The 18,819-nt window shown below is 30.8% G+C and overlaps 1 protein-coding gene across 2 annotated transcripts in view; it reads right to left on the bottom strand.

Moving 5' to 3' along the window:
• LOC109545148 (A disintegrin and metalloproteinase with thrombospondin motifs adt-1) overlaps window positions 1-18,478 on the bottom strand; it is a 30,677-nt gene extending 12,199 nt beyond the window's left edge. Inside the window, exons 1-4 of one of the 2 annotated variants that reach the window (XM_019915662.2) lie at window positions 18,270-18,478; window positions 14,796-15,045; window positions 2,758-2,824; window positions 741-1,015 (exon numbers count right to left, since the gene is read on the bottom strand). In XM_019915662.2, coding sequence (XP_019771221.2) covers window positions 741-1,015; window positions 2,758-2,824; window positions 14,796-14,873 — 420 coding nt within the window. In that variant the 5' untranslated portion in view covers window positions 14,874-15,045; window positions 18,270-18,478. Of the gene's footprint in view, window positions 1-740; window positions 1,016-1,247; window positions 1,450-1,516; window positions 1,623-2,757; window positions 2,825-14,795; window positions 15,046-18,269 lie in introns of those variants that run through there. The other variant, XM_048667835.1, reaches the window with a different exon arrangement.
• Between the last annotated feature and the right edge of the window lie 341 nt (window positions 18,479-18,819).

Raw genomic sequence — 18,819 nt, 5'->3', positions numbered from 1 at the left:
TTAAATAAAATGCAAATACAAAGAACGTACAATTGAGACACCGCAAGAAAAATGTGTGAAATATGGTTAAAAGATAATTGAAAAATGTTGCTAAAGTTAATTTTCTTCTGCTAAAGTTAATGGAAAAGTTATATTTATGTGATTGATTTTGAATTACGTCACAATGTTGCCTTTAGAAGAAATGGGAATTTCAGTGTCGTTTCGGTAAGAATTAATTTGACTGAAAACGCAGGAAGTTCGAAAAGCGTTAAACAAAAAGGACGAAAAGGATTTTCAAATTATTATCGATGTATAGGTATCTAGAAATTAAGCCAGAATCTATGTGTTTTCAAAAGTACTTAATTATAACGTGTTATTGTTTCGAAATGATTCTTAGAACGCAATTACAGCATTGTAAAAACCTTTCGAGTGTTTATAAAAACACATCATTCGTCTTGTAAAAACTAGTCATTTAAAGTGCATATGCACCCAACTATTATTAAGTCCTTATCAATATTTCGAAATAATTCATATGTGAATGAATCCACACTCCACCTATTTAGCAGAGAAATTTTGATTGCACTGTTTTGTTTAAACTAATTTAGACCAAATGAGCAACAACAATTCACCAACGTCTGCATTAAAATTGTTAATTGATTCAAATTAATTGACAGCCAACACAAGTTAAGCCCCAAAAAAGGACTAACGATCTCCAATACATTTTTCAATAATTAATTAATTAGCTATTTAATAATGCTTACCACTCCTTTGCATAAACTAACGGCAGCATTGGAACCCTGAAAATAACATCTGAGATCTTCGTCCATAAACTCAAACGGCACTGATCCATTCGGGTAAACTTCCAAAACCATGAAATGATCAGATACCAGATTGGGAGTTGGAAATAGGTCGAGATCGAAAGTGCGCCCAAAACTTGGAGCATCAATTTGTAATTTACGTTTTACAAGTGGCTTTTTCCGATCGTGTTCGTCATTCAATGGAAAGGAATTCACGTAAGTGACAGTAAAATTTTTACCTGCAATAAATGCACCATTCATTAGTTGAGGTGAGTGCAACATACCATTGCACTTGGCTTATGAACAGTAACCATTACTTTTTCCGTCTAATCCTATATGCATTGTATGCAAATAAAGCTGGCAAGAAAAATGCAACTCTCTTTTATGACAGGGCGGCACAATAGCAATTTGACGAAGGATGGAGAAGATCAAAGAACAAGAAAGTTTATTGTCTTCTAACACAAAACATACCGGTATAAATTAGATGCATTGAATCGGATCCCATTCGCTTTTAATATACTGCCTCATGTTCCTGACAAGCTATTATTATTCATTGCCTTCTCTAAGGAATTCATTCAACTTTATGCATTGCAGTTCGCTTTCCTTACATTACCAATAACACACGCTTGCTGATATCAAATATTAGTGACTTTGTCGAAAGCTTGAACGAGATCTTGAAATTTAAATATATTGATGGCATTATCACATACGATGTTGACATACATCTACGATTTACATACGATTTTAGCGTCCTAGTCTATTAAAGTGTGGACAAACATATTTGAAAAATACCACTTGAAAATGTCGGTTTATAATTCTATCAAAGTCATTGGCTGAATTAAAATAGTTCAATTTTAATATACAGCATAATTAATAAACCGAGCTTCCATACAGGAATTTCAAATCGGAATAAAATAGCTATCCATGCATATTAATTGCGCCCAAAATTAACAATTTAATGAAAGCCAACAGAAGAATCTGGAATTCAATATTATATAATGCACAAGCAGGTAATCAGGCTATCCGAACAGAATACTTAAATAGTTAAAATCGGAAACAACTGCAGTTCTGCAACGAATCAATTAAGAGCATCTAGAATTTTTTGTCACTTAAAATATATAATTTATTTATTAATTGAAAACGGTTTCTACTTAATTCGACTTAATGCTGGGAATAATTGATCATATTTAAATTAATTTACAGGTGCAAATTGGTAAAAGTTTACTTAAAATGGGTAATTGTATTAGTTTCAGTACTTCCCAACAAATTTCTTTTTGTGTATCATAAATAACAATTGTCCAGTATATTAATAACGGACTGCAGGATTTGAAGTAGTTTTATTGTCCTGGGTGTGTTGTAACCAAAGCCGGAACTAACCACTATCTTAAGCAATATTCAAAAGGTGCGTTAGTAAATGCCCAAATCGATCAAGTGGACTGGCAAAACGAAGCAACAAGCAATTTTATTCAAATTGTAACGAAACCTTTACGAACAATATCCTGAAAACAATTAATCGTGTTTTCTATTGTTTCAACTGAATTTCACACAATTAACCGTAGAACTATTTCATACACGTTCTAGAGGAGAAAACCAATATAGAATAAGCGGATTAATAATCGAACTGAAAATTAGCAGGCCTTTGTCGATGATTCCTTCAATTATAATAAATTAATGAAGATTTTGAAAAAAATGGCTATTGATTTTATGGAAGCCAATCGCATAAATAATATAATAGGAAACTAACAACTAGACTAGAAGTAAATAATGTGTCTAATGACAATAATAAATATTTAATCTTGTTGAAATACTTATGGGATTGAGTGGATTGTCTTGTATAGAAACTGAACTAGAAATGCAATAAAATGATTGAATTAGGCACAATAAATATGTGCATTAAATTAACTGTAAAATCAGTTCATTTTAGAATTGTGTACAATTTTTCCCAATATTTTCTAATAAGAACTTTTTTCAAACTACTTACTATCATCTCCCACTAGTCCATTCCATTCCGCTTTAGTTAAAATAGCTTTAAGATCATTGTCTCGAATCTGAAAGAAAAACCAGTCAATAATTATCAAGAAGATGAGTTACAAATTATGTACATCTAAAGTTTGATTTTTTATGACTTTTCAGTTCATATTCAATTTCTTATGTTATATGGGATACAAAAAATGTCGGCCAGATCGAGAATTAAGTAGTTTTAAATAGAGACGAGAGAAAGCGATAGAAATGTTCTTTAGAGCTGAAATTAACGCAAGCTAGTGCTCTACGTAGCTAGTAAGTAATTGAATGAATCAATTCTTCCAAACGAAACTTTTGGGCTGAATTATTAGATAATTCTTCGTTGGTACTTTGGAATTATAACATTGAAACTTCCGGTGCATAATTAGAATTTCACTTTGTACCGTTCTATAGCTTTTGACAAAAATTAAATAAAGTGGCTGATGAGAACATTATATGGAAAAAGTCGTACTGAATCAAGAAAAATAGAAGAAGTAACTCCGAAATTTAAACATTATTTAAATTAGACATACATACTAATAAATCTCAAGTTAATGATGATTAGACAAAGAATAAAATTGCTGGGTACATAATCCCATTAACCCACCGCTAAATATAAAAACTAATGAAAATCCTCCATTTCAACCACATTTTTTAACATAAACCTCCAATTGCCTCTGAACAATTTATTACAAATGCCAATTTAACTATGCATAAGAAGCTCATTAAATTTAACAAATATGAAAAAGACTTGAATGAAAATTATCGCATTTTAACCTTCGTGGAAGATGGCATTCACCTCAGAAATTCGTTGGGGTCATTGTTTTCTTAAAATTACAACAGCAAGCATCTCAGAAGAGTCATTTGATGAGCCAACAGTGCATTTGACAAGCAGTAATTTAAAGACTTAAGTGACAGAAAAATAATATTTTGTACTTATAATTAGGAATATAATTTGCTTTACGTGGACCTTGAGATTATTTTAGAAAATCCAACTTGGCTTGGCGTTCATCACTGACCGGCAAAGAGGCCAATTATGAAAATCCATTATTAGTTTGCGGACAGTATAATTGAAGCATTAAATGTAACTAATAATTAATTAGTAAAGGACTGTATTAGCCAATTGGCAATAGAAAAAGTGTGGATTAAGATATAACGAGAATTTACCATAACAAGCAAAGAAAGTTTAGACACGATAGCGAAAGGTGATAATATAATTATCGAAAATATAAATACACTTTGCTTGAGCCTTGTAGAAGGTACTTTCCAATTAACTTCAATTTTTCTATGATAATTAGATGCAAAGTATTCCTGATTATTATTCCTGATCGAAGTTCCTTTAGAATAGCACCCGAAAGGATTTTGTTCCCGTTGTTAGTAAAAACGGTATAATGTAAAGAAAGACAGTAAACGAATGGAAACCTAACGGATCGTATAAGATAAGCATTTAGAAGATATATTTCCTGAACCATATCCAAACAGTTATTTCAACTAAAGTCTGATATTTAGAGATTCGAACGAATTTCCAAAGAAAAAAGTTTAAGAACAGATAAATTGAAAATTTTCTCAAGTACATCTTTGATTTTGAAAGTTAGATATTTTTCGCAATTGTTCATTTAATGTATGCACAATCATTTAATTTGTGTCATTGAAATCACATTTTTGAAAATTTCGTGCACGTAATTACAATAAAACACACACTATTATGTATCACATTGAGATATTGAACCTGATTCAAATGTCCCCCGAGGTTAACAAATTATTAAAAAGTTTATTTCAATATTTATTCATCCGTTCACCGCAGTTATTATAGGTCACACACCACGCATCAATTTTAATTCCCTCTACTTCCGATTGGTTTAAATACAGGACGGTATCAATGTTTTTTGCTAACTAATAGGAAATGCTGTTTAAGGTTAACATGGGGCCTAAATTTGGACGATTCAGTCCAATTCTCCAATAGTTCAATTCTCCTGACGTTATGTTATCTAGGCAATGTTAAAATTAAATTATCTGGTGCAATTTATAATGTCTTCCCATAAGAAAATACGTGAAAAATTAGTTCAATGGGCCGATCTAAGTGGGTTTCAGGGGACCCAGTTAAAGTCTACGTGAATACTGTTTTTAAAAAATTTGAGTGTATTTTTCGAAAATACTAACTCTTGAAGATGCACTTCGAGACACGTTTGCAACGTTACTGCAAACTTGTGGTTAGTTTTTCATTATGCTCTTCAAAACTTCAAATGTATAACAATGTCGAACATGCATAAAGTTTATCTTTCTTGTGGAGGCTTAAATAGGCGCAATCGTCTAAATGAAAGAAGGGCGGAATTTACAGTGGGTTGTTTATTATAATAAATTGTGTTATTTTGAGAAAGTAAAAAAGTGGTTGAGTGTGAGTCGAGAAAAACAATTGCTCACCTTTTTCTGCTTCTCAGAATGTTGAAGAAAATCTTCAACTTTTTTCACGAAAAAACTGTGTGAGACGAGATCCAAAAATAGTAGGCAATGAAAAGTACGAATTCATGGTCTCTCTCTGTTCTCTTTTTAATCTCTTTTATTTCACTTTTACCTTTGTTGATTCGTTTTCACCATAACTTCTTCGTCAGAAGGAATAAATGGCATTCTTACTCTCACCTGAACTAAAAGAAACTTAGGCAAAGAACCTTTCTTCTCAGCATTTTTGCGATATTGTTGCGAACTCATGGATTAATTGATTCAATTGTTTGGTAATTATGTTTTGTTTCGTTTCGTGTTCAAAATCATGTATATTTGTTCCTTTGATCTTGAAGTCGCCGCAAATTAGTTGTGCTAAGAGTCAAGCGAATGGTATTGATGAATGAATTTGAATTGAATTTTCAAAAAGAACAACTTTTTTTGAATGTTTATTATTTCAGTTCATGCAATCAATATTTGATTGAAATTCGTTTTCAAATAATTTYAAGTGTGTGGGAAACATTAAAATGAGCCTTCTATAGTTGTCTCTTGACACCAACATTTGAGAATAAGAAATAAATTGAATGAAATAAACCTTCTACTAACAATAAACCTTTAGMGCTGGTCTTCCTAGTTTTCGGCACATTCAGAAAAATTGCTTTAGTTTSAATCAAATCTTCTAATGCAAATTCCAATTTCAATGAAAAACAACACATGCTGAATCCATTTCTGGTACTATCGTGTTAATTCCCCGCGAAAAGAAGCGGATATACAGTGTGTTTGACCCGTCCTCCAGCACGCTGGGTGCTCACGGATAATGTTAACCTGTGCCAAAATCGCTAATTACCAAGGTCGGACACCATTGTTATTTCAACACTTTAATCGTATTATTAAAACGCTCGACAAACGCTAATCATTGATTTGTGAGGTCTCTAACCTACCCATCAGCGATAATCAATCATTGCTATAGATTTGCACTTAACTCAGTTGATTAAACAGAATTGTGCATCTCCAACCTATTGTTACTGCTTTTTTAGTAATGTAGGCTTCCAAAACAAAACAAAAAATTTTTAAATTCTTGAAAAGGCATTTCTTTAGATTTTAAGGATGTGAAATCATTTGAGAGAACTTATAAATTAAAACCGCTCGAATGTAGTAAATAACAGCAATCGATAATAATATGGGTTACTTTTACTTAGTTTTTTACGTAATTATTTGGTAACTAGAAAATGTCAATGCTAAGTTGAAAAAATCAGGTTTTTTTAACATGTGTCTTACATAAATTTTCCAATCAACAACTTTTGAGGCTTGATAGATTTTAACAATCAACAGGTCGTATTTATATCGTAAAAATGTCATAATACTCAGTAATAGCAATAATAATTTGCTTCAATTGAAAGTTTCATTACAAAGTATGAAATTAAATTGTCTTCTTCTCACTAAAAGAAAAACATCCTTTCATATCTACCACAAATTTCAAAATAGTGTTTTTGAATTAATTTAAGCTAGCAGTTCCGTTGTTGAGTCTATTCGGACTGAATGCTGCTGCACTTAATTCGCTTTTCTGGTTTTAAGTCTCAAAATGCAATTTAATATTTTTTTGTACATGAACAATGGGTCTGAATTATTTTTACTTATTTGGAGGATTCTGGCATATTTATTGTTGAAGGCTGTGTTGTCAAGGCTTTCAGGATGGGTTTTAAATTTTAATTGCCAAATGTAATAAAGCAGGAATTGGTATTTCAGTTTAGCTGTTGCCTCTATTTTTATGATACCTGAATATAAAATTAGCAAGTCTATCATCAGCATAGTAATTTTAAGACTTTCCAGTCTAGTTCACATTGGGGAACACCCTTGGATACTTCCATTTTTGCTGGAAAAGTCTCAAGAGGTCTGCGCCGATATTTTTAGTATCCCCTGTTATGTTTAAAAAATATATTTTAACATTCTAATGAACGGTTTAGTGGATACTGCAAGTGTGATTGCTGTTCGCTTCTTATTACCACCCTGTCCACTTTTTGTTGATCCAACACCCCATTTCTAGCAAAACTTCACAATTTCTACTTGAATAGAAGAGGAGATTTTAGAACTTTGTAGTTATTGACAATATTATAGCAATTTTACATATAATGTACTTTATTTATTAAATCAGTACTTTCTTATTATTATTCAACTATTAATTAATACATTTTAATTTGTCTAAAAAGTTCTGTTAACTGTCAAATTGTTAAAATAGAAACACTTTAAAGTAAAACTATGTATAATAATAAACCCAGAAAAATTAAAGACTAACGTGTAGGTAGATGTATAAATAAAAAAAGTAGGCTTAATAATTTTTTTATTAACATATTGTACAAAATTGTTTTAAAATGGATATTTGTTTATGACTGGTCACATTTTTCGCACGAAATGTATCTAAACTTTTTTTTAATTCCGAGGAAGACGGTGCAAACAAAATTTTATTAGATGTTGAGAGTTGTTAACTGTAACTGATAAAAGAACAAACCAAAAAAGAATATCCTTAGGCGTGAGAACAAGAATCCCTTATCCTTACGAAAACAAAAACTTTCATGTCTTAATTAACAGAGCAGAGGGAGTGGAATCAACTATCAACTTGTACTGAAATGTTGTTCGTACAGATTTTATGCCAGAAAAAAAGTTTAAATAAATTTCCCGCGGAAAATGTGACCACGGTCATAAAAAAAAGAAATATCTGTCGAATGGCTCAGGATAATCAGACGATTAAAGATCCAAATTATTCCAAAGACATGAAGCCGTATAACTTTTTTTCCTCTGGGCTACCCTTCAAACTGCATGCAGAAAAATCTAAACTTTGACCATGAAAGTCTGACCGTATTTAAACACTCTGTACAATGTGTTTATTTCACTTTTGCTTAGTTTATTACCTAACATTTGTTCAAGATTAAAGCTGTGATGCGATGAAAAAATTATTCAAATCGGATGACTAAGAAAATACTCACAATCAAAAATTAGGAAATATTTCAAATATGCGTTTTTGCGCTGTAAGGTGTATTGATTTTAATATTTTATTAACAAGACTAGTTGACATTTTCATATTTCTCTCTAATTTTTATTATAAATCGCTTTTGTGTGAATTGATTAAAAGATAAATAGGTTTTTTTTGTAAAATTCCAACTAAGTTTCGCTTGATGACAGGTAAAATTTGATGATCAATACAGCAAAGAGCAATTTAGTTAAGGCATAAATAATAATTACAGTCGTAAAACTACATTCTGATTATAAAATAACTTCCAACTGCAAATGAAATTGCAACCCATTTTAATCTTAATATAATTCGATAATTTTGGATATACTGAAAAAATTCAGAAAACCAGAAAACGCCGAATAGAGATCAGGAAATCAGATATTATAACGACACAAAAACGAATTAATTGAGCCGATTAAATGTATAATGCAAATTCTGACACACTGGAAGACTAGTTTTTAGATAGCGCTATAATTGAGATTGAGGCCATTATCTGTTCATATTGGATTTAATAGAAATAGGGACACGGCAATTATGAATTATTTCATTTCCTTTATTAAATGTTTTTCTTTATGAAGCCAAAAAATATATTGAGTTTTTTTAGTTCCCCATTATTGCGTTCTCACAAACATGGCATTTCTTTCTGTTTTAATTAACTACATTTATTTAAATAATCAAACATCTGGCAAAAATCCTTTGATACATCAATGTATATCTAAAACTGTTTATTTAAACAGCTTAAGTTTTGGCAATTCACCTTATCGGAAAGCTCGCGCTCGCCTACAAATGTTTCCACCGATTTACCTTGCATTCTATCTAAATAGTGCAACCCAATAACCTAATATGTTAAAATAAACTTTAAATATTGTGATTGCAAGGCTAAATAACACAAAACCACGAAACTATTTGAGAATAAAATAAAATATATAGTTTACAAGGTTACAAAATTAAATTAAATTAGGGCTACCTATAAGTATTCTGTATTCACTTATTGTTCAAACAGGAATGTCATTTTTGCAATCAATTTCTATTGTAAATATCGACAAATAAATGATTGAAATCAATTGCAGTCCGTAAATAAAACTGAAGTGTGCTGGTTAGTCTGACACATAGACTCATTATTTTTATTTGTTATTTTTCGAATTAAATGTGTACGACAGTTTCGTTGATGAAAATGGCACATTGATGGTTCAGTAAACTTGATTGGGGTAATAAAAATAGTGAATTTATTACAAACAATAAGTAAATAATAGGAAAAAGTGACAAAATTGTGACAATTTGGACTAAAATGTATTTTATTTCACCAATGGTTTGAAAGTAACTATTGCCAAAGTTATAAAATTGTCATTGACCTTATTCTACTTATTAAACATACTTCCGGAGTCTCTAATAACAATGTTGATAAAAACGCAAGTAATACAACAACAGTAAAGTCAATACTACGGCGATCGCAAGAGCAACCTTGCCATTGCTTTATTTATTGGCATTGAATAATACCATTTACTTTTTCTAGGTGACATTTGCAAACGTTTTATTGTTGGTAATTATAGCTTAAAAAATTGTAATCCGGTAGCTTTTTTTTGCGAGCATTAATTAATTTTCAGGAATGAAGGTAAAACCTGCGAAAATATTGTTTTTAAGGCATCTCTAATCAAAGCGTAAAAAATAATTACTTGGGCCAATTTAGAACGAATATTATTAGGGAATATGTTTGTATATTAGAACTATTGTCGAGCAAATACAACCCTGCGAGGGAAAGCAAATAAAAGTGACTATTATTTTAATTTGTTTTACATAAAATTAGCAATGTCACGTAATTATTGTAATAAAAAAAACCAGACATACCGTTATCGATTCACATAATAAAACAGTCAAAACGAAATTGTCGCGTTTCGCATCTAGATAGACGATGATTATGCAGTTACAACTAGCAAAAACAATGCAACTATTTAAATTCGCGCCATTTGGGTTATGAAGGGCACTGAGATGAAACGAGCAATTTCGAAGTACATAAACTGTGTGAACATCGCTTACCTAATTCGCTAATGTGAATGTTCCCGCATTTATGTAACGACTTTTCTTTTAATTATTTAAACATCTTGCCATATTAAGTAATGCTGTTTGCAAAGCGGCAAGCCATTTAATTAATCATTTTCGAGCGCCAGTTACAATGATGAGTAAATTTACATCTCCAATTTCTAACAAGAGTAATTTCTTTCAGACTAATCCATTGATTTTCCTCTATTTCTAAATTAAATTAAGCACATTTTCTGTGTGTCTCCGCATCCATGAATAAACTGTTTAACAAAATCAACGTTGCAGTGACAAACTTGGCGATTTAATTTTTGTTTGTAGCGTTGTTTAGTTCAGTTCTTTTTCGGTTAGTGCATGTTTTTGCAAAAAATTTGTGCTTCAGCAAAATTTTCTACAGAGTGGCAAATACAACAACGCAAAATTGAGGAAAGTTCCACATCCTCAGTTGAACAAAAAAAATGTTTTTTTTTTATATTTTGACACCACAGGCATTAAGACCTCGAAAAAAGTTTTTGAATTTTTCGTTCATCTTGTGTATTTATAGAATGGTCTTTAAAAACAACATTTTGGTATTGCAGTGATGGTTTTTTTTCTTTTGAATATTTAATAAATTATAAACTTAATAATAAGTAAACACTAAACTTCACTTAGTTGAAAAACTTCCAGAATCACAAATTTCGGAGAAAATTCTGATTGAGGTAATTTTTTCTCTAAATATTAACTGTATATGTATATCAAATTTTTGTCTTAGATTGTTTATAAAGTTTCAGCTTCAAAATGAGCTCAGGATCGTGAAAATAGGACCAAGAGCAGATAATTGATCGCTGCAAAACCAAAAAACAGATTTTTGAGACCACCCTGTAAACGAACGCTGTAGCCGAAAAATTAAAAAACCGTTTCGATCTATTTGGTTCATCTTTGAACTTTTGGGGTTGGCGTCCAAAAAAAAACAATTTTTACCCAACTATGAGCATGCCGAACTTTGCGCAAAAAGTAGCATTTTTCGTTTGCCGCCCTGTAGAAAATTTGGCCAAAAAAAGCGAAAAACACTGACGAACAGAAAACCAATGGGGCTAAATGAAGCTTCAAACAGAAACCAAATAGCTTATAGTAATCAGACCTTATCCACATCCAAAGCTAAGGAAAATTTAGCTGTGTAACATTCATTTTGTTGAGCCATTTATATTAAAAATGGAAACATTTATAAACTAAATTTTGAGTAAAAACGTCCTGTCTCATACATATACATATTTAAAAGCTCCAAAAATAAGGTAAACAAGCTCGCTTGTAATATTTTATAAATAAATCAAAGTATGACAAATTCAGTGATGTTTCAACAAATAGAATTAGATATAAAATATGTATCTCTGCAGTATTCATATCATACTAGATTGAAATAAAGAAAAATTATGAATTAACAGTTAAACAAAGAAATCAATGAGAAGTAACCCTACAGTAACACTAGAAAAAAAGTGAATGTACTAATTTTAAAAAGTATCAGTAATGGTCGAAAAAATATTTTTGATTGTTGCCTATACTTCTGTTAAATTTCGTTTTATTTTGTATGCCGATTAAAATTTGATCTATTATATTTGAGAACAAATTTAATTAAATTATCTAATATGTTTATCAACTAATTTTACTCCATAACTACTTGTGGTGTGTAAAACTGATAAGTTTTGTGCCTTTTAGGCTTCTTTCCTCCTGCAAGTGGTTTGCATCTACAGAGGTGCTTCGCTCAAAAGTTTACTTTTAAATAACATCTGCATATCAGTGCAGGCTTTCAAGTGTAGCACCTCTAAAAGTCACTTGTGCATGCGAAACGTCGGGAGGAATTTCTTTTTTACGACGGCCTAAAAGCCTGAAAAACTCCTTTGTTAGCTGTGGTTTTATTCCGCAACTGGCCATTACTTTCATTCACTTGATGTTGCTTTATATTAGTGACAAATTCTTGAGTAGTTGTTTGTATACATACAGTAAATGAGAGCATGTCGTCCTGTGATCTTATAGAAAGTGGGTTGCATTTTTCTGTTAGTAATTTAGCAAATTGATGCGTAACCTTTATAGACGGTTGATCTAGACGATATTTACGACTATTTTCTTTCCTCATCACCTTATATACTAACCTTAAATTGTGCTGTCTATTTATAGCGAAAACCACTAAGAGTTAAAAAGGTATTTATCGCTAATCTATTATACTAACCTACTAATCAAGCTGAAATATTTGGATTTCAATCGTTAACATTTTGTTATGCTGTTAAAAGTGGATTAGTGAATCAGTTACTTGCAAACTGGATAGTTATTTTTGAGTCCGTGGCTTGCAACTTGCTCAGCAAAAAGCAATTGATCGAATTTGTTTGAAATCAGTTTTATTTTCAAGTGAAAACCCTCATAAGTCGTTCCTATAGCCGAAATGTTTTAAACAAAACTGATCAGCAAACACTTTAGATATTTAACAGTCCTGTAACTGCTTTACTATATCAATCAAACAATTAATTTGAATTAAATCAGGAAATTCTGGAAAATTTCCTTTGGATTCACGTTTTATCTGTTGTTTAAAGCTCATTATATTCAGCCTATTTTATTGCAAGAAAGCTGATCATTAAACATGTGGAGAATGCAATAAAAAATGTATTCACATTCAGATTAAAGTCACGATGTGCAACTAGAAGTTCTCAAGTGAAATTTACCGACCATACTTGCTTGATAATTAGCATCAATAAGAAGATTGATAAATCTTTTGTTGGGTAGTATGTAATTAATACAGCAACTTTTGTAATTCGCTATTATTTAGCTCTATGCAAATTTTAAGAAGTAATTAATTCATTACCGATTTCCCGTTAAGTGTAGGTAATTATTGTAATGCGTGCCGGTCCTAATGCTTCTCAACTTACTATCTAATGCAATGAAACTGAGTTTATTAAGGTATTTTTAGCACATTGAATAACAATAAAAAATTAAACTAGATCACATTTTTGTTGCGAATATGACCATTCCAGGCAGACTTTGGAATTAACGCGTAGTCATTATCAACAAATTCCAACAAAAATTAGCAGATGTGAGAAACATAATCGTAAACATTAACCTTCATTCCAATTTTTCGTTAAAATCTGTTATTTTAATTTATGTTTTCAAGTTTGCGCCAATTTTTCACTTTAATTTTAGGTGTTTAATCTGATAACTATCTAAAAGTTGTAGATAAGTTATAATAATATAATAATATAATTTATATCTAAAAGTTCAATGAAGATTATGCAAATCTTCTTTTTCCTCAAAATGTAAATTAAGCACCACTATAGTAGATATTTATTAGTTTTTAAATTAGCTTTGATCGCAAGCAAATGAGGCGTTTCTAACACACTATTAAATTTCACGGTGGTAAACGTATTATTTACTTTTATTGCCGGTTATTTGACTACAACTGATTATTAGAAAGCACATGTCAGTTGGTATTAATAATAAAACGTGTGACGAATTAATAATCAGATTTCTTCTTTGGGGCAAATGAGCGACGATCTAACCGCAAATTTCTCTTGGAAGTTACCTGATTAATCTAAATACCAATTTTTTTTCAAATAGAACACTGTTAATTTTTGTACCTGTGATCTTGCTAACATATCAAGTGTTTCAAATATATTTTTTAATACATTGGCGTAACTTGGTATTATGCAATTGGCTTTTGTATTTCGCATTATATAGGTAAACTCAAACTGAAAAAACTTTTTTTTTTATTAAATTTGATAGCTAAAATTCGCAATATTGTAACTTGAATGTTTAAATTGGGAATTAAAAAACAAGGCGAAAGTAGGTACCTGCTTATAGCCGGAGCATGCAAATATTAACAAAATTTACAAAGTTTTAATCATTTACGAAAGTTACTGGTGCGTAATACGGTTCGATGGCTTACTGACTTTTTCAATGGATCAAGCAATTACATTGTATGATCTTTTCAAATTTAGTAAATTTATGCATGCATATTTACGTTACCTGTTTTGAGTTATTAAAATTTTTGGTAATTGGAAAGTGTTTTGCTCAAGTAAAAAATCACGTGTTAAATTTGCACTATGTTACACAAGCATCAACAAACATGGCAATAAATATGATATATGTCCTCAAGTTTCAACGCAAATCAAATCATTTTATAGACAAAGCGAATGACACGTAAGAACATGAAGACATAGAACAACGCACAAAAAAAACAATACAAGACCTGGCACAAACAAATGAAAAGCTTTTTAAGTTTTGTATTTAAAGTAATATAAGTATTATCTAAACAAATTTAAACACTTTGAAGAGGTAAGTAAATATTTGTATAAAAACGAAAATATATTTCTCTTCAATTTACTGACCGACCTCCTTATAATAAAAACAGTTTAATTGAAAATTGCTGAAACTAGTCAGGTGCATTTTTGTTAGGATTACTTATGTATTCCATGCACTGTATAGGCTCGAATTTTGGACGAAAAAATCTCATGCCGCACCATACGACGATAACAATAAAACCAATAAAATTGTATGGTATTACCCAATTTTTCACTTACCAGTTTATTAGCCGCGTCATATGCACTAACCATGACAAAACAGGCGGTTAACAGATACCGCCCAATCAGCCCCCGCATTTTTATAAATTCTGTGATTTATCGGCCCCATTTATGGGACAGATCATGCTTTCACTCTGCTCCATATTAATTGCATCGTTTCCACATGCACTTCCAGATTTATCTAAATTAACGGTGTTGAAATTTCAGCATTGTACTTTCTCTTAGCTTGATGATATGGAAGCTGTTCCAGCTGGAAGCAAAACACATAGTTTTATAAAACTTTTTAAATTCATCCAAAGCAGATGGGACAGTTCTTTTACTCTAACAAACGTAATATTGGCAGGAATAGGGCAATAAGAGAACAGAAAAGTGTAGCACTTCCTCATGCAGAAAACGAGAACAAATTCTAATTTAAAAAAATATATTTAACAATTCAAATTCAAAAAATTATGATTGGCAACTTTTTGGGAGTTTCTCATCTGTGTTAATTTTGCAGAACTACATTTCACCGAAAGTTTCTTCTAAGTTATCTTGTTTGCACAAGGTGGATTTGTGCTGGATGCGTGGATTTTTCGAGAGTGATTTCTGCTGATATTTAAGCAAAGCTTCCAACACTTATTATTCAACTTCCTCGAGGGGCTCGGAGATTCATCGGTAATTGATGCAGACAGTATCTTGATTTGAAACTTTTTGTGGAATCAAAATGAAACGAGTTCGATTTATTTCTTACACATTAAGCAACATTTTGTATGTTTTTGCCTTCTAGATTCTAGATCATCACGGTTTTGAATTTCTCTTGCGGATGTTCGAATTTCCGTTAGGTTTTTCTTCCGAGAGGCAGGCGGGCGTAAAGAGCGAATAATCACCTTCAAGTCTATACTTTCTGGTAACGGATTACACACTTCATATCCGTGTAAACGGTAAAGGTCGTCAATTACTGTTTTGTCAGCAAGTAAAGTCAGGCAACAATGAGGGAAAAACAATGTCTTATTTTAGGCTTGAGTTGGCGAAAAATCGGATTTAGGTAATTAGTTCTTTATAATTTTTTGACCGTCTGTTGCCTGCTGTATAAAATCTTTAATTATGTATGTAATTCAGATATTACATGCACTATTTATTAAATAATGTTTGTCTGCGTAAGCGTAGAAAATTTGAAACGAATTTTCGTTTTTCTAATGGAAAAACATTAGTCATAATGGACCTACTTCTACCAACAGCATTCTTCATTATCGCCCAATATGATCAGGATATTCTTCTCAAACAATGGCAATTGCAAAACTGTCAAAACCTTCAAAACTCCGTAAATCTAGAAATATGCAAAGGTCACTTTTGTATTGTTAAGAAAAATTTCGATATACTCGGTTTTGCTGCCAGAAACCCATTAAATGAATATGCATGAATGTAATTGCTCATTTTCCATGTATTTTGCCAACCAATTAGCATAAATGACTATCTGTCCCATAGTTGGATTAAGGTTTGTTGAATACATTAGAAAACATAAATAATAACATAATAATCATTATACATGAGCATACATAAGTTTACAATTAATCAAATATTTATGCAGTTTTGGTTTATTTTGTTATTTCAGACATATAGGTATATGGACATAACAGTATATGGATTTTTGGATGGAACAATTTATAAATTATGTAAAACTCAATTTTTAAAGTTTAATAACATTAAATAGTAAGTGGACTATTATTTGACTGTAATTTGATTTGTCAAGCATCACGAGAAAAAATGTTCCTGCAGATAATTGGCCAAAATTGATATTACAAACTAGTACCCATTGAATAAATAAAAACTATGAACTGTTTAATTTGCACTTTTTCCAGAGACGAATTTGATCAAAAGTTAATTTTAATCACGCAAGCAACGAATTATCTTGACCCATCACGCTCCTACAAATGGCACGAAGATGCGGAAAGTTTCCTCATATTCGGATTGAAATCTAATAAGCCGATTTTTACGAAAAGCGTAAATTCAAAGAGCAACTGAAGTTACATACATAAAAACAGTAGCACAGACTGTTATAACAAAATATAATGGTTAAGGATTAGAGCAAAGTAAGATTGAAATAAGCAAAAAGTGAAGTTGAACAGAGTTGACGCATTTCTTCAATTCTGCTAAAGTGAAAATGCAAATGATGCAAAAAGTAAATTAATTCATTTTAAATATTTTACATAGTGTACAGTACAAGYGTTTTCAATCATTTTTGGTATTTTTGAATCGTCATTGTTTTATCGAACTTTATTASTTGAAAAGATTTTTCAGTAGACTATTCAAACAGGGAATCAAGGTACTTTAATCTGTTCTTATTTWAAAAAATATATTTATCGAAGCCACAGCACGCGTTTTCATATTAGATWWKTKTTATWRAWAAGYWAATATTTAAAAAYCKGTTCGRAKTKWTCTAMGTCYTAWCTTCRWATTWGAWTTTTGTKMYAAATAAGTGATTTTTTTTATTGTTTGGAAACCTATTTTTTTTAAAAGCAACTAAAGGWGAAACCTAAGGATTCATTCTCAAAATYSGGCGATTACAAAATAATATTACCAACTACATATTATCAMAATGATTATATRYATTTATAGAAGATTTATGAAATGTGRYCTCAAAAARACTTCCTCAATTGATTTTACCAGAATAAATTATTTTACTTAATAAAAACTTGAATTGAAAATGYAATTGTAAAATTTATAAAAACCTTATGTAATATTCATAGTTCATTCATTCTATCCTTAGTTCTGCGGCTCCTGTGAGAAGCGTTAGKGGTAATATTTAATCGTCGATGTGCATGSTATCAAAACATGGTTCTTCATTGTACATGGGTGTTAAAAACTTTGGAGRAAAATTATCTTGTAATATTGATCATTATTCGGGAAATTTRCAAAAAAAATTCGTTTCTMTGAAATATTATTTTGGTTCAATTTTTATGACAGGAATGGGAGTGCAAAGCTCAAATCGACTTTTACAGAATAATTAATAAATTTCATAAATTCTAATGAATTATTGGTTCGAAGAAGCCAAAGTTGCTACTTTAAAATTCCAAAAATCGATTTTAATTCATGTGCTAATAATTCCTTGAAAACAAAAATTAAAAAYGTTAAAATAGACTTTTTTAAATTTTGAAAGCAAATAAAATAAACGTGTAAATAAATGAGAAATTGCAAAGAAACWTACTACAAAACAGGCACTTATTTTCATTTTKAATTAGAATTGCTACTAGACTATACCGAATCAAATAAAAAAGTGAACAAAAACTAAATTGATTCTTTTAAACTTCAATTCAGGCGCTTTAATGTGTAACCAATATAAATTTTTAAATTATTAACAACATTTTGCTACATAACAATAAAAATCGGCAGGTTTAAAAAATTGAAGAGTATAATATTTAAATTGCTCTCCCCAAAACCTAAACAAATTTTATTTCAATTTCATCGAGATTGAAAAACAACAAAAAATACACCTACCTATAGTAATAATGAACTTAAAAAAAATAAAAAATACCGGCGCAGTAAATGATTACCACAATTTTGCGAATTGGATGATGATGGTACTTCTTCGGCGATGCACTGCCCGCGCGTGGTGCTGTTAAATCGGCAACTAGTCTATTAGGCCGAGAATAGTTGACAGAAGGTACTCTACCATTTCCACCATCCACGACCATCCGACCATGCACTTTGTCTAGCTTTGGTTTTTTATTGCCATTTCTATTTCGCGAACTTGATACGCGCTTTTCTCATATAAAAATATTTGTCCTTGCGCTCCCTTTGCATCAAGATACCCGCACCCAAAATCGGTATTTCTTCTACTGGCAAAAAAATCAATCTCGTTTTGCGTTGGTGCTTGATATCAGAGAATGCTAGTTCACAACAATGCCAACAGTTAAGACATATGTTGAAATAATTATTTCTTATTAATGAAGCTGATGCTGATTTGTCTATGAGAGTCTACATCTATGAGATCAATTTTTACAATCAATTTCCAAGTTTCAAAGTAAGTAAACTGAATACTGGAAAC

This window comes from Dendroctonus ponderosae, unplaced genomic scaffold, assembly GCF_020466585.1.
Source record: "Dendroctonus ponderosae isolate FM_Combo_2020 unplaced genomic scaffold, Dpon_F_20191213v2 Dpon_F_20191213_6, whole genome shotgun sequence".
Classification (NCBI taxonomy): Eukaryota; Metazoa; Arthropoda; class Insecta; order Coleoptera; family Curculionidae; genus Dendroctonus; species Dendroctonus ponderosae.
Note: the sequence above shows the minus strand (reverse complement) of the source record. Positions and strands in the feature narration are given on the sequence as shown.